Source organism: Onychostruthus taczanowskii, unplaced genomic scaffold (assembly GCF_017590055.1).
Source record: "Onychostruthus taczanowskii isolate IOZ18803 unplaced genomic scaffold, ASM1759005v1 scaffold36, whole genome shotgun sequence".
In the NCBI taxonomy this organism is placed as follows: Eukaryota; Metazoa; Chordata; class Aves; order Passeriformes; family Passeridae; genus Onychostruthus; species Onychostruthus taczanowskii.
In genome coordinates this window covers 1689004-1705057 of record NW_024501015.1, presented here as the reverse complement: position 1 = coordinate 1705057, position 16054 = coordinate 1689004, and the positions used below count along the sequence as shown (strand labels likewise).

The following is a 16054-nucleotide window of genomic DNA, read 5'->3' as shown; positions in this document are numbered from 1 at the left end:
CATGTCACAGAGCAGCAGTCTCAGAAATAATCCAAGAGAGTAAATTTGAATACTTGCCTCATTTTTATCTTGACAAAATGTTTTTACCTTTTGAACCTGGTATTTGTTTATTCTGCCTGCGTGCTCCTATCTTCTAGGCTTTTGATAAACCTCCAGCATGGGAGAGTGAGAAATTAATGTGTTTCACTTCATCTTCTCCCTGAGGTCACAAGGGAGGGAACAATAACAGTCCTAGGCAGAAATGAATTTCATTAAAAGGAACCTAGTTAACCTATTGGAAGTTATTATTTCTAATATCTACCTTGGTGTGGTTTCATGAATTTTGCATTTGTGTGCTGTTTGAAATAGAGGTGGAGGATTGAGCAAATATAAAATACTAATAATATATTATTAGTACTTATTTAACACAGAATAAAACTTACTGTGGGGAAAGGGACTAGAAGTGAAAACAGAATGGTGCCTCATATTTTATCATATAATTGTTTTATTGGGTATTTGCTTGTCCTGGGTGAGAGTTCATAAAAAGGTGGAAAGACAGAGAGAGTATGTGTCTATGTGCATATAAGATTACTAAAGAGAGTATTTGACTGGTGTCTGCCCTTATGTCCATGTATGTTCACATGCCTTTGTTAGCCAATTTTTACCCTATCAGGAGTGGAAACAGATTTTCTTTCCTATTAAATTCCCAGAAACGTGACAAAAATTTGTTAAAAACTATAGTTTTTCTATTTTATCTACCGTAGAAGTTTTCTCCTTTTTTTGACAAGCATAAGTAATGGATGCTCAATTTGCACCTAAATTCTATTCAGCAATACTTAAAATAGTTTTGCTGCTGTGCCTGGTGCTTATTGTTAATTAATGCTTTTCTCTTCTGTGTAAAAAAACCCCACACTAAATGGCATTTTTTTGATATGCAACTGCACTTTGTTCTTTGTTTGTCTGTGCAAAATGTGAAATATGATGCCAGTCTTCACTTGAATGCTGCACTGTGATCTGCAGAAATTGCAAAACTTAATTACTTTTTCGTTTTTGGTTTGTTTTTAATATTTGCCAAAATATGCCAGAGCACATAAAATCTGATGTAGAATTTGGTTTGAAGGGCTCAAAAGGAGTGCACAGGTGCCGCTTGCACAACATGCAATGTGTTTGAAGTCAGATCTGCTGTAAGTGATACTTTTATAAACCAGAACCTTTGAAAAGTAGAATTGTCTTTAAAACAACCTCATGGCTGTACCTAATAAACTGTGGTAGGGCTCGGTACTTTTATTAGCTAATTAAACATTTGCTGTTTTGCAAGAAATGCTTTTGGAACAGATGCACACACCTGAATTTATAACAAAATTCATTCTGTATTTTTGCCATGTTGAAAGGAGGCTCATCTGGGAGTGGGTGGGAGAATGTGAAAAGCAGCTTTTCCAATTGCTTAAAAAGAAGCTTGAGGTTTATTTTTTGAGTGAAGTGGTTAGTTTAGGAGGCAGCTCAGCAAGTTCTGAGCTAGACAGGTTTTCCCATTGGTTTACTGAACCTGAAAGAGACACTGATTTATAGGAAACGTGTCTTGCAAGTTCCTGTTCTTGGCTTTCCCTAGATACAAGTGTCATAACACGCACTTCTTACTAAATAAGACCACCATCTGCAAACCTCCCCCTGTGGAATTCCTTAGGCATCCTACAGAAAAGATGTACTTTTGGGTACATCTTCCCTTAAAATAAAGCTTTATCTCCAGAAGCATCACTTAATCATTTTGCTAAAAACCTCCGTGTTCTTTGTAAAATTCATGAAATAGAAAACAAAATCTGAATAAACGATAACCTGCTGAGCTACTTACATTCACTGTTTTAAATGAAGCTCTAACTTTGTTTTTTATCTCCAACAGACAAACAACAGAAAGGTGAATTTGCCTTAGAGGGCTACACCATCAGAATGAATAATAGCCTTCGGAAGGATGCAAAGAAAGATTGTTGTTTTGAAATCTCTGCTCCAGATAAGCGCATTTATCAGGTTGGACTTTTTTACGTTGACTTGAAATTTAATTGACAAAGCTGTTACAATTCCAGTTACTGAATTAACATTTCAGTGAAACAACTGTCACTGATATCTTTATGAGAAAAGGAAACCCTTGCTTGCATATAATGTATATTCATATATTAGAAAAAAAAATCTGATTAAACATATGTATGTACATGTTCAAATATTATCTTTTTGGTCAAGAGCAAGGAAATCTATCATCTTTATCTATTGGTCATTTCAATATTAGCATTTTAATACCTATTGTATAGTGTGTCTGTGTGATTTCTTGGATGAATTAAATAGTAAAAAAAAAGTTAAAATATGTATCAGGGTTAAATACATATTGTATTGGTCATGGCTTTTCAAGGAAAACCTACAAAAAGGCACATATCAGCTGTGCAATTCAGAGATCTATCAGCCAGACATCAATATGGAATGTAAGTTTAATAAGTTTTAAATATCTGAGATTGCGGTTGAAAGCCAGTTAATTAAGCTGTCAGGTAGTGTGTTGGAGTCTGACAAGAACATTTTTAAGAAAACTGTACCCAGCAGTCTAAAGAAATTCATGGGTGTCTTCTAATTGTCAAGGGCAAATTTTGTTCATCAGTTCTGGCTTTGACATTGATGAAGAGAAGCAGCTTTTTTCTGCACAGCTGCCAGCTGCTGATCAGAGTTTCAAATCCATCATCCTCTCCTTCAATTACGTAAATTTGTCAAAATTAGCTGTACATTATAAGAAGCATCCTTGCAAGAAAAGTACCAGAAGACATGAAAAGAATTGCTAATGGTTTCTTGAGGAAGTGATGGGAATGTTACATTCCCTCTTTATTGCTAATGAAATTGTAGTTGTGTTTTTGACATTACTGCTAGTAGTTATTAATAAGCATTTAATAGTTTACAGCTGCCACTCCCAAAGAAGCAGAGGAATGGGTACAGCAAGTCAAATTTGTAATTCAAGGTAAGCCAGCCTGTAGAGCAGTTGCCTTTATTGCCAATACTGCTTAGTGACGGTTGTTCTGTCTGTTTACTTATCTGTCATGTCAGTACCTGTGGGATTCCCACATGTCCAAGTTTTGAGTAGCAAGGCCTAATTTTCAATTCTATTACAGCTTTTATATGACTTTTCTCTTTCTTCAAGATTTTTGCTTTTCTCCCAGAATACTATTTAGCTTGAAAGCTCTCCCTTATACAAGCTCCTTCATATAAACTCTTTCTTACCCCTTGAACAGTGTAAAAAAAAAATCAGCAGAATGTACTGGAAGGAGCAGGTCATGGAAGAATTGTTTTCATTTTGCATAAATTTCTGCTTAGGCATTCTTTTCCACTAGATGTTAACTTTTTAAACTGCTGTTACATAGATACAGGATCTAATGCTATTCCTGAGGAGGAGGAAGAGGAATATGATGATGTTGGACAAGCGAACAGTGAACCAACAGATGATAGCATTTATGAAGAAGTTAAAGGTATTGTTGAATTCTTTCTAACTGTGTGACCTGTGATCATTTTGTCTTCTCTGCTTCTAGTTTGATAACTCTGAGTGGCTTAAAGGAAGTGAGTAAAGTAGCATGACAAATAAGATACTTTGAGATTTCAGATTTTGCTATGACATTGAAAAGAAAATGTCTTCAGTTCTGAGTGAGAACAGTTTTCTTTAGCAGGGGCATCAAAATAACATAGAATGTGTAAAAGTGAACTCAGGGGACCTTCAGCTCATTAACATTTTCTGGTATGCAATTTTTTTAAATTAAAAATTTGAAAAGGCTTACAGCTTTTTCCAGGAACATACCCATTATTTTTTTTTCTGTATTCTTTTTGGCATTTGTATTAAGCAGAAGTTCTCTATCGTTCCAAATGTTACCAGATTCTGCCTAATACGTGGTATTACAATCCTGCAAGAAAGCAATGTGTTTGTTTGAAAAGACTCTGGAAATGAACTGCAAGGAAAGCAACATGAGTGTTGACACTGTTCTGTTTCATGTTTTCCAGCATGGCTATGATGATACAGAAAGTTTTTACTGTGATCTTTCCAATGTGGTCGAATGATTATGCCTCTAAATGTCCAACTGTATCTGTCAGATGGGAAAACAAAAGAAAAAGAGCTTGGCAAAAGTTCCTGATTATAGACATTCAAGTACTAGGAGAAAGGCTGCTGTTCTTTATTAAATTTTAAGAAGCTGTGAAAAAAACCCAACAATTTTAAAGTTATCATTAGTTAACAAGGGATACGACAATTAATAATCACTTTGTATGAAATAGAGTTCTGTACCCCTTGCTGTTTGGAGCAGTGCAATTATCAGGAATCATCTGAAAGGAAAAATTAGTTGTTTCATGTGATGCTGACTAACTTTCTGTATCTATTAGGTAGAATTTCCTGACCACTGGAGAAAAGAACATTTTACACTTTGTCTTGATTTTCAATTTAAGGTCATTTCAGTGAATAAAGGGCAAAAAAACAAGTGTCTCATGAAAAATGAATATCATAAAATTATAAAATGTAAATTTATATATCTTTAGGAGCTGGTTTTTCTGGTTGTTCCATATCTTTGAATTGTACCTAGATTACTTCAACACAGAATGCACTTTCTGCTGAAATGACATGCAGTGTGTCATGCATGCTGAAAGACTCTCTGCAGTGAATATAAAAACTACTTTACTGGGCTTAATTTTATAGCTACAAGATACATCCAAACCTCATTACAGTGCTTTTTGGATGCTGAGGCTCTTGCAGAAAGTGGTCTTGTATGCTTGCTTATGCTTTTGTTAAAGAAGCTCTACATATATCCTGGGATAAATTGCTCTTCTTTTGAGCTTCAGTTACCTTACCTGTTCATTTGAATGTCACATAATAGTAGATCTGGAGCAGTAACACCTAAATTACTGGGAGAAGGGCATTGGTTAATATAAACTTTGAGTTCTTTGCTTTGAGCTCTGTCTTCAGTGAATTGCTGCCTTGGTGTGATTCTGTAGTAATTTAGAGTATTTTCGCTTACATCCCGTTTTTATGACAGTTTTCTGGGAGCTGTTATCTCTTAATGTGGCTATTAAACCTGAAACGTAAAAACATCACAAAGAAGGGGTAGTTCAAGAAATTTAGTTTCAGTTTTTAGTTAATTTATTTCCCTGTGATCTTGGAGTGTGATTCATTTTCATATTATCAAGTAGAGATTATCTTCCTTTATCTCATACTTTTTCCATCTCATCTATTTGAATTGTGAACTTCTCAGGAAAGATCATTTTACTTCTTACAGTGGAGCTTTTAGTTTTGACTCCGATGTGTTGACATAATTAAGTAAAAATAAAGCATAAGTTTGCAATAGATTTTAGGTGATTATTTAGTCCTTTTATTTTCCATAAATGTGCTTTAATAATCATCTATTTAAATAGAACTACAGACTTATGACTCTTAGGCCTTAGAGCAGTGCTTTTCTTCTTAATTCATATCATATTGAAGCGTGTTAGATGAAATGCTGGTTGATCAACCTCACAGGAGTAGGCCTTATTTGTTTCTTGTGTAGCTGTTCATCTAAACTTGATGGTAAAAGAGTACGCCCCAGTTTGGTTCATCTCCTTTAATTAGGCCTGATTGGTTGTATTTAATTACACTTGGCTGTCCTTCCTATTTTCCCAGGTAAGTGAATTACACTTTCTTCCTTTCATGGTCAAAGGTGGAGCATCATTATCACTGCTGTTACCTGGCATAATAATAGAGAACAAATAAGAAATCTGGAATGCCTGTTAAGAGAACAGAAAAAAATTATTTGTACAGCTGCAAAGCTATGCTAAGCTCTGGAATGCAGAAGGCAAACATGCTAGATCCTTGTGAAGAGGGAGAAGAAATTTAGCTTCACTTTGTTTTTATCCTCAAAGCATATTCCTGTTAAAGGATTTTCACAGATCCACTAGCTTTCTAAATATTGAATTTCAGGTGCACAGCTCATTGTACTGTGTTATCATTTATTTGGTTATAATTTGCATTTTCTGAAGAAAGTAAAATTTTGCATTTCTTTGGTTTTCCAGTCTTTTTTGCCAGCATTTCAGAAGAAAATTAAGCCAGTTCACTTGATAACATTTGGTTTAGTATTTGAATAAAGAGTTTTTGGATTAAAAAAAGGATATTGAAATTTTTGTATGGTTTTGAAAATTGGGAAATTTTGAGAATTGTGGTAGTAATCAGGGCTGACATGGTATTCTCTAGCTATTTCATTGCTTAGCTATTTTTTTTTCTCCTGCTTGTGACAGGAGACAGTGTAGATGAATTTTCCAGGCAGAAGCTGGATAGGTTCAAACCAGTATCCAGAATGCCAACAGACTATTAGCCTAAAGCATAGATATCAGTGGTATACACCATGTACTGTCTGCTGGCAGGTTGATAGTTGGGAGGGGTACAAAGAGATGTATGAAATTTAATCTTTTGATCTCTTAAGTCACTTTCTTCTTTAATAGCCCATACAAATTCATATTTACCATGGAAGGATAATTTTCATGGTTCTCAGTATTAGTCAGTTTTACTGTGGTTTTTCAGGTAAAGTCAAAAAAACATCAGAACTTTCAAAGAATTCCCAAGTTGTAAAACTTCCCTTGGAAGAGTCTTCAGGGAAAGAAATCTTTATACTGTCTTCAGCAAACTAGGCTTTAGTCTTTTTGATTTTTAATAAAATCATGGAGGAAAACTTGGCTAAGCAAAATGTAAAATTTTGTTAGTGAAGGACCATTTTTCTTAATTAGCTGTTTATTTTCTACCTTAGTCACTATATATAATTTTGTAGTCCACAGCTGAATGTTGCAAGCTGTAACATAACTTCTGAAACTGTAGAATTAAATAACTCTGTGTTCTGGGTGGAGCTAAGTTGATGCATAGAGTTTCTAGCTTAGTGGGATTTTAAACAATGGAGTTGTCCTTGTCATAAAACAGAACATGTGCCAGCTTTAAAGTTGTTCCCGTCTTTTACAGCCCTTGAAGACAGAATTTTTTTATTAACTTGTGGTTTCAGTGACATAGTTTTGAGGGCCTTTAGTATTGTCTTCTGTGGTTTCACATCTCTGTGAAGCACATACCCAAAACTGCAATGCCAACTACTGCCTTCCCCCTTAATCCTGTCTTCAAACTCAGCTCAGTTTGTGTGCTGTCTACCACACTCTGGCGCAATAGAAAAAAAAAGGTGTTAATCAAAGGTAACATCTTAATTTCCAATTTTGTGTTGGCTTTTTTCTTTTGTTCTCTTTCTCCTCACAAACTTGCATTATAGCAATGCATACTTTCCATGGTATGCAGTATAATTTCCATTAAAATGATTCTAAAGATAAGTTTTGATTCTTATTTTGGTGGTGCTTATTTTCTGCATGGAGGTAAAACTCCCTTACAGAGCTCTTACAGAGTGAATAAATTTGGAAATCCTGAAGCATTGTAATGTGACACATGACTGGCACTGGGGCCTTGTGTCATCTCTTCTTAGCCTGCCCATAACACAGAGAACTTTCAGGTGAGAAAGAGGTAAGGGTGGCGAGATTCAGTGCTGTGGTGATCTCCAGCCAATACAGCTTGTATCAGTTCTTAGTTTTCGGTAAATTAAACATGAGGATTGATTCAGTTTCTGATTGAGCACAGGATGATGGGAATGGAAACCTGGACAATAATTCTGTTTTCCAGTGTAGTTGGAAGCTTAGGTAGGGAAACTCTGTAACTAAGGCAGAGCTCAGGGAAAGGTAAGAAATGTCTTAACTTTCATGCAATGAGAAGTGTGCTGTGCAAAGAAACACTTCAATTTGTTTACTTATTTTAAACAAAGCATTTAAAATAATTTAAAAATTACATTGGTGTTGTTGCAGAACATTTCTGACATTGAATATGAAGACTGAGGATGAACATCCTGTTTCTTTCTAATGATTGTCTCTTGAAGCCGCTTTCATGGTTTATTTTTTTTCTAACAGTAAACTGCTGCAGTTAGGCAGCATAGCAATACCATCTTCATTCTTTCTTCTTGCTGGACTGCTACAGTTTTGAAGAAGCAACTTCTTTTACAATGTGGTACCCTTTTCATGAGCATGAGGGAGGGGGAGGGAAAAGAACATGTTCTCCAATTTACCTCTTCTTGGACAGAAGTAAGTAATGATTATGTAGTGGTGTTTGAGTGTGTGTTTCATCTGTCAGTCATGAACACTCATGGCATATATTTGTTTTCTTAAGATATAATGTTATATATATAGACTTCTTGACACTAGAAGTGAAGATTTCACAGCGCTGAGTTAATGAAAATTCTTTTTCAGGACACCTTTGCTTCTTATAGCACAGTCAGGGTATGTGGGCCAAAACGCAGTGTTTGGTGCCAAGCAGTTCCAGGTGTGCATTACACCGGTACAATCAGCTCCTAAAACCAGTAGGCTTAAAGAAGAAACTGTTAATTGGTCCTTGCAAACCAGAGGAGTAGGTTTAAGTCAGCAGAGACACAGGTGATTATGGAGTCTGAGATATTACCTGTGATCATTGCTGCTAAGTCATTATATTACATATCTTGGCATATAGTCCAAATTCCTTGTGGTGTTTATTGCTTGCCTTTGGTAGTTAGGGAATTCTTTAGTTCTCATCCAGAAGTTGTATATAATGCTGATGTGCTATCATTTTTTTTTTTTTCACAGAAAGAATTCTAAGTGCTTTTAATTAGCAAATGATTTCAAAGTATAAAATATAAGGGGGGTCAGGAATAATTGAAGTTGAAAAGACGTGTGTAAGATTAGTATTTTTAGGACATTACTAAAGATAAGTTTTCAAAGTAATTTCTGAAAGTTTTTTGAATAATTTCAGTGAAAACACCTTTCAGTTTAAAGAACACAGCAATGGACTTTTTCCCTTTTAAAACAGTGAGTATTCTACAATATTTTTTTCCAATAATTGAATCTCAGAGTTCTTAAGAAGTATTTTTCACTTGTTTAGCCAATATATTATTGTATAAATAGAGTATTTTTGCACATGCTATCTTGCTGATATGTGGAGTACCAGAATAAGGACAAGGGCATGCTACAGGGTGCTTACTCAGCTGTAATTCAAAAGCAATTAAAGATAATACAAGAGCAGTGAAAAGTAGATGTGAATTATGTTTTAGTGTAGAGAGTAATAAAGGAAGAAATTTTTTTTTTAGGTCCAAGATGTGTTGTTTCGTTTTCTTGATAACTGGGATTTGGAATCTGCTAGGTGTCAGACATGGAAATGATTGAAAAACAATCTCTTTTAACTGGATATTGTTGAATCCCAGCAGCTTTGATGAAATGGAGCCATGTCAGAATTCTGTCACTCTGGGTTTTGAGGCAATACTCTTATGGGATTTATATTTGCCTTGAAGTTATCCTTCAGCTAGTACTAAATGCTCACAGAGACATGAATTATGAATTCAGAAAAATATTTAAAGACATTGCATCCACAAGGTGGTTGGGAACTTGATACCTGGACCTCAGCTTTTGTCTGCGACTAGAGCTTGGGCATTATCTTCAATTACTGTAATTCTACATCTAAAGAGGGAGCCCTTCTTTCCATTGATGTTGGGTGTCAGTGATGGAAGAAGAGGTAAGACAATCTGGTGTAAATGAAAAGAATGAGATGTCCATTGAGTGGGAAGTGGCAGGAAAAATAAGTTTCACAGGCTCTTCTGCATTTCTTTTAAAGTGAATATAAAGTGGTCTGTGAACAACAGGTGGCCCATAGCTGTCAGAAAGCCTACTGTCCATGGTGCAATTCACCCTCTGCTCCCTCATCACACACACTTCTGCAAAAGTGAGGAGCCCAGTAAAAGTGGAACAATAACTGAGTATTCATATTTAGTATGATTTGCATATGAGAGGTGTATTGACTGATTGGACTCAGAGCAGGTTTGTCCACTGATACATGCTCTTAGAATAATGTTCTTTATTTATGTTTTATTCAGTGATATACCTCTACTGCAAAAAATTTGGTCACTTGTGAGATTCAAAGCAGTCAAATACGATTGATTCAATTACGACAGATTCAAAGTATCTACAATAAAGGGAAAGTGTGTTAGTTATTAAGGATAACTATTTGTTCTCCTCTCTTGGAACTGCATAAGAAACTTCATAGTTTCAGGCTTCATAGATTTCAGAGTTTACAGGTGGCAAAAATAGAAGTGATTTTCCTGGTGTTGTGGTCAACTGTTAGAATACATTGAAGAAGTTCATGTGGGAAAGGCTGTGTTTATCAAAGTCTCACGTAAGCAAATGTTGGATTTTATTTATGTATTTCAGACTTTAAAAGAAAAGTACCCTAAAACCTAAACCAAAGCCAACAAAAAATACACCACTAAAAAAACTGTTGTCTAGGGGCATTTTAAAACTTACTTGCTTAAAATTAGAAGGCATATCAAAAATGGAAGTATTTTTAATTATACTTTTCTGTGTTTAAAGAACTCCTTCAAAAAGTAATTAGCTCACAACTTATTGAAATGAATTTACTTATGGAAATAAGATGTTTTATTGCAGGTACTGGTCAGTAATTTTGATTCTGTTTTCAGTGTACCAGCATTAAACAATGACTCTATTGATTTGTAAAACCAGTCTGATGTGAACGGTATGTGACAGAAACTGTTTATTATTAAGAGACAGAATCCTGTCTCAGAAAAACTTGTCATCCTGGCAAGAAAAATGTCACACAAAGTAATTTTATTTGTATCATAGTTTTTTCAGTGTTGACTCTGTTTCTGGCAGCTGGCTTCATGTTAAATGTGAACAAAGCTTTGTTATGCCTGAATGTCTTCAATGGGTTGTGGACCCAAAGTATTTTCTTTTGAAAGCAAAGTTTTCTATGGTGGCACTGTTTTTGTTTAATTAAGAAGCAGTGTAATACACTTAATGCAAACATTGAGAGAAAATGTCTTTTTATGTGAGATTGTTTATTAAGCATAAATTTGAGGAGTTGCTGCAGTTTAGTAAGTTCGAAGTAAAATGTCAATTTTATTATGTATATTTATGAAAACAGAAATAGGTATTGGGTCCCTTCGACTGCTTGGATATAAATGTGATAAATACTATATAGCTAGATCAAAGAACCTTAATTTTTTGAATTTGTGATGAATGACTGCATATCAGGCTATTAAAACCATTAGATAGAGTTTTTTGAGAAACGAGCAACCAGAGGTTATATGGTGCCTCAGGCTATTGCTTCTCAACTTTTCTGGTTTCCACAAGGTAGCTATTAAAGAGCCATAATTTGTACAACTGAATTCTCAAATAAGACCCAGCAAGGTGGGCTCTAAAGGCTGAATTAATCATTCTGTTGCTGTAGATACAAATATCTGATTTAATTTTTCAGCCTTAAGAAATGCATCAGCATAAATCCTTTTGTAAATGTCTTTTCCTTTAGGTTTGCTACTCACTTTTCTTCCCACTCTCCTCAAAATGGAGGAATTAACCAAAGAAAATACTACCAATTAACCAGAGCTTCGTGAATTTTTCTGGCTGTATGCATGCATATCTGATTTGTTTATGTGTTGCAGTGTACTGTGTTTGCAATAGATGTCACGTTTAGTTTACACGTATATAAAGCAGGTAACACAGGAAAAGGCTGCTTGTTTCCTTATCTTGGCTGCTGCTCCCTGAGCTGGGTATAAGTTTTTGAAAGAAACAGGATGGTTGCTCCTAGGGAAGGAAAATGGTCAGCAGGGTCCAGCTCCTGGACCACACATTGGACCAGGCAGACAGGACAAGATGTCGCAGTCTGTTGTGCCCTAGAGGTGACAGAGGGATGCTCCAGGGAAGTGCAGGGTGCAGGCACACAGATAAGCTTCAGCAGCAAAGGACAGAATCTTTTCTTAAAATGTCAGAAGAGACTCAAGACAAAGCTTTTTGGCAAGTCAGTGAGATTTGTGTTAAATGGCAAGACAGGAGGACAGTCTTATCCAGAAAGGGGGTGGTTGTCCCAGTGGATATTTTGTTTCAGTCTTTTTTTTTTGAGGTCTTAACTTTCCCTAGCATATCTTATTTTCCTCCACCTAAAAACTCTGTGTTTTCATAAAAACTAGTTTAGGATCTCTGGAACTTACAATATCCTTAAAGAAGATGTTCTAATACTTCTATCTTTGGATTGTGGAAGCATTTTGTCTTAGCAGTCTGTAACAATTATCCTGTCCTTGAATCTTAACACGGAACTGGGGATTAAAGGGAGGAATTGCATTTTCAAAAGAAAGCATTATCTACCGGAAAGCCTGTGGATCCTAGCATGAGGGTCGTGCTTCCGTTGTCCTAAAATATACTAACTGAATTTATCTTGTTTGCATACCTCTCTCAAATATTACTTCCTTAAAAATTTAGAGTAAATATTGGGAAGAAGTATTTTGCTGTGAGGATGGTGAGGCAGCGGAACAGGTTGTCCTGAGAAGTTTTAGATGCCCCATGTCGCTGGAAGTGTGTTAGGGTGGGTTGTGCGCAGCTTTGAGGAATCTGATCCCTGTCCCTGCCCATGGCATGGGTGTTGGAATGAGATGATCTTAGAGTTTACTCCCAACCCAAATGATTGCGTGATTCTCTGATAAGAAGTGACACATTTCTATCAGTAGATGTTGAACAGCAATTTCAGATAATTCAGTAAAGAAAAGTTCAAGATGGATATGATTTTGTTACCATTCCATACAGGTCATAAAACCTAGTTCCTGGATAAACTGCCTATCTCAGACATACAAGTAGTGCTCTTACAGTGCACCTGGGCCCGTGTTGTGTCTCTGGCAGTCCGAAAGCACCGCCTTGGAGTGAATTCTTGGGGCTCCAGAAGCCGTGGGTTCTTTTGTGATACAACTGCATGCCAATCCCACACAGACCTGGGGAGCTGCCTGAGGAGCAGTTATCATCTCCTGCATATGAATCATTGCCATATCCCAGTGTCCTACCTCTTCTCTCTGAGGTGCATTGTGGTTTGTGGTGTGTAGGGCTAGTAAGATCTGACATCCAGAGTGGCAGCTGCCAGTATGGACCTAATGTATGAGAACTGAAGAATGGGATAGCATTTGTAGAGATTAATATGGGACTGTTATCCCAAATGTGGTACTTGTAAACAGTCTGCATTGCAAGTATAATTTTCTGCATATTTCTGATTTAACCTGATACTAGTGAACCATAGCAATAACATTTTCACTTCATTTCATCATTTCAGTTAGAGAAAGGATTTAGTGTAGTTGACATAATTTCATTTAATGGCCTGGCCCATAAACAGTGCAAAGGAGCAGCAGTGTGGGTTTGTTATTTTCATTGAAAATACCCAAAGGGTGAAAACTGCTGAATTTTTTGTCCGTGTGCAGTTAGTGATCAACACAGGGAATGCAAAAATGTCCTGGTATAGCATTTTTAAAGGAGTTACAAGAGAAGCATCTGGGAGCCAGACTTTGCTTGTGGAAACATGCCAACAACTGTATTGTGTTTCATTTTGCTGACATGAGCTATGCCTTGCCTTTTGTCCCTTTTTTGAGTAAGTTCAGGAATCATACTATAAATTTGAATACATTAACCTTGCAGATTATTATAGGATATTATGTGGTTTAAGCAAGATGCTTTATGAATTGTATGTATGTAAATTTTATGTCAAGTCCCATTTGTCATAATTAAGAATATGTAGTTTTCAGAAATGGCTTTTAAATTTAAGACTTGCTGCTGATCAATGATTATGAGAAACTTTACTTGACATTTACAGACTTTTTCTATCATATAAATTTAAGCTTGAGAAATAGAACTGCTGTACACGGCTGTCAAATAACACTGTAGTACAGAGTTATACAGTATAGATTAGTTAATTGAATATTTGATTGCTAAATGTATTTACATGGGGAACTATTTATACTTTCTATGTAGATTTTAATAGCCACCACATTTATTTTAGCAAAACATTTTAATAATAAGGTTTATAAAATGTCATGTTGAACACTTAAATTATTTACATAGCTAAGAGCTATTACAGGTTGAGAGAAAAACAAATTTATTTTAGTTGCAGTGAATTCATATAAATCTTTATTACATTTAGAAGAATATTCTTATGTACATGCCACATGTATTTAGACCAGCAATCTCTAGCACAGATTCCTATGAACCTACAATAAAACCATGGAATAAACTTAAAAATTGTTGTTTGTTTTGTCCCTTTGAGAAACTAATTTGCATTCTGTCCAATAATTGCAACTACTTTTTTTTTACTGGGGTGATGAGGAACAGAGAAGGAAGCATTTTTGTTCATCAGCCAAATAATTAGATGAGCATGTAGAAACATTAAAACCCAAAAGATTTTCCTCTACATTGTTGAGACCTGTTAAGAGTAGAGTTATAAAACATTTTATTATTTCTTTAAATGCTTAAGCATGGATTTATGCAGGATGCCGGTGGCCTCAATTTGGTATGCCAAAATTGAGGCTTTAGGAACAATTTTAGAAGTAGAGCCAAAATTGTGCTTTTGTTGAAATTTAGCATGAAACTTTATCTTCAGAGATGCTTCTGTTCAGGTGTGGAAGTTGTTACCTAATATCTTGATCAAAAAAGTAAAGGTAAGATTTAAAAAAGTACCTAATAAGACTTAAGGAATTTGTACTGAGCTAGATTTTGAAGTCACTTATGAAATTTTCACCTTCTTTGATGGCCCATCAGACAATTTTTTGATTTCTGAGTTTAATATATTCTGACCAGTTTACTCAGCATATAGGATTAGACAATCAATTATACTTGATTTCTGACAAAAAAATCCTGAAACCGTGACTTTATTTGTAAATACAAAGTGTCTGTGAATATGAAAACGGGAAATCAATGAATGAGTTTCTGGAAGTGGATCTCTATAATTTCATTTATTCTTCATTATAATCATTGTGTGCATATCCATGATGAACTTGCTTGTGATGACCTTTATCTTTTCTCTTGAGAAGGATTACTATTATCAGGTCTTTCTTCATGAGGAAATAAAAAGGTCAGTGCAAAACCCATCTCTTATTTCTATGCAGTGCACATTGCACTTTGGCATATTTATATTGAATTTTATTAATAATAATTAGACAATTTTGTCAAATAAATGTTAATATCCCAAAATTAGACATTCTAAGTAGTCTTCCCTGGTAGGTACTCCTGCTTTTTCTGCCTTTTTTCTATGTCCTCTCCTCTAAAGCTTGCTATTGGTGTATTGGTGTAACTGAGATTTGACATGCTTCTCTTTCTCCTAGTTCTGTCAGACTAGCAATTTTTTTCCTACTTTAACTTTGAATTGAAAAACTCTTAATTCTTTTGCATCTATGTTACCCCCCCAAAAAAAAAAAACCCGAAAAAAACCAAAAACAAAGGAATGTAGTGTATATAAAAAAAATTGAGAAGGTTCTGTTTGGTTTGATTTGATTTGGTTTTAATCAGAGATTTTAGATTATTTGTTGTTTGGACTAGTGCAAGGAAGTGGCCATCAAGTTGAATTGAGCTGTCACTCAAAACATGACTGAAGATTGCTTATTTGCAAGGACAACTCCAAGCAGGAAGCTGAGTTCATGAAATCTTAATATATTCATAACTAGAAGTGGGAATTGCCTGCACCTCTGTGGATTATTCAGTTGTCCCCGTGAATAGATTCTGTTTGGTCATTCAGGTGACAGAGAATATTTTTCCTCCCATTTTGACAGTTTTTTTTTTTTTTAAATCTGAAGGGTCTTGTGAAGCCCTGGAAACAGCCACTTTCATACTATCAGCTTAGGTGTTTGGAAAATATACAAAATTGTTGGGTCTGAAGAGAATATTGGCTGTGACCACAGAATGGTTCAAAGACAGGCAAGCAAAGTTACTGGAATATTTGGTACTGGGGAAAGGAAAGAAAAAGAAAGAAGAAAGGTGTTAACATATATTCAGGTCTCAGCAAGTAGAAAAGGTAAGTAAAGCAAAGCATTCTCCTGGATTTCATGAAAATTTGTGACAGGCTGCAGAGTAGAGTGAGAAGAACCACTTTGCAGCAACAGTGGATGACCTTGCCAAAAGGTTGTGGGGTTTTTTTTGGTTTTCTGTTTTTTTGTTTGTTTGTTTTGTTTGCTTGGGATTTTTTGTGTGT

General features: G+C 35.4%; 1 protein-coding gene across 1 annotated transcript in view; it reads left to right on the top strand.

Moving 5' to 3' along the window:
• The window catches only part of SKAP2 (src kinase associated phosphoprotein 2), a 121680-nt gene that overhangs the window by 79357 nt on the left and 26269 nt on the right, over window positions 1-16054 (top strand). The window contains exons 7-9 of the mRNA XM_041411558.1: window positions 1877-2001; window positions 2905-2968; window positions 3369-3473. Of these exons, the coding sequence (XP_041267492.1) occupies window positions 1877-2001; window positions 2905-2968; window positions 3369-3473 (294 nt within the window). The remainder of the gene's footprint in view (window positions 1-1876; window positions 2002-2904; window positions 2969-3368; window positions 3474-16054) is intronic.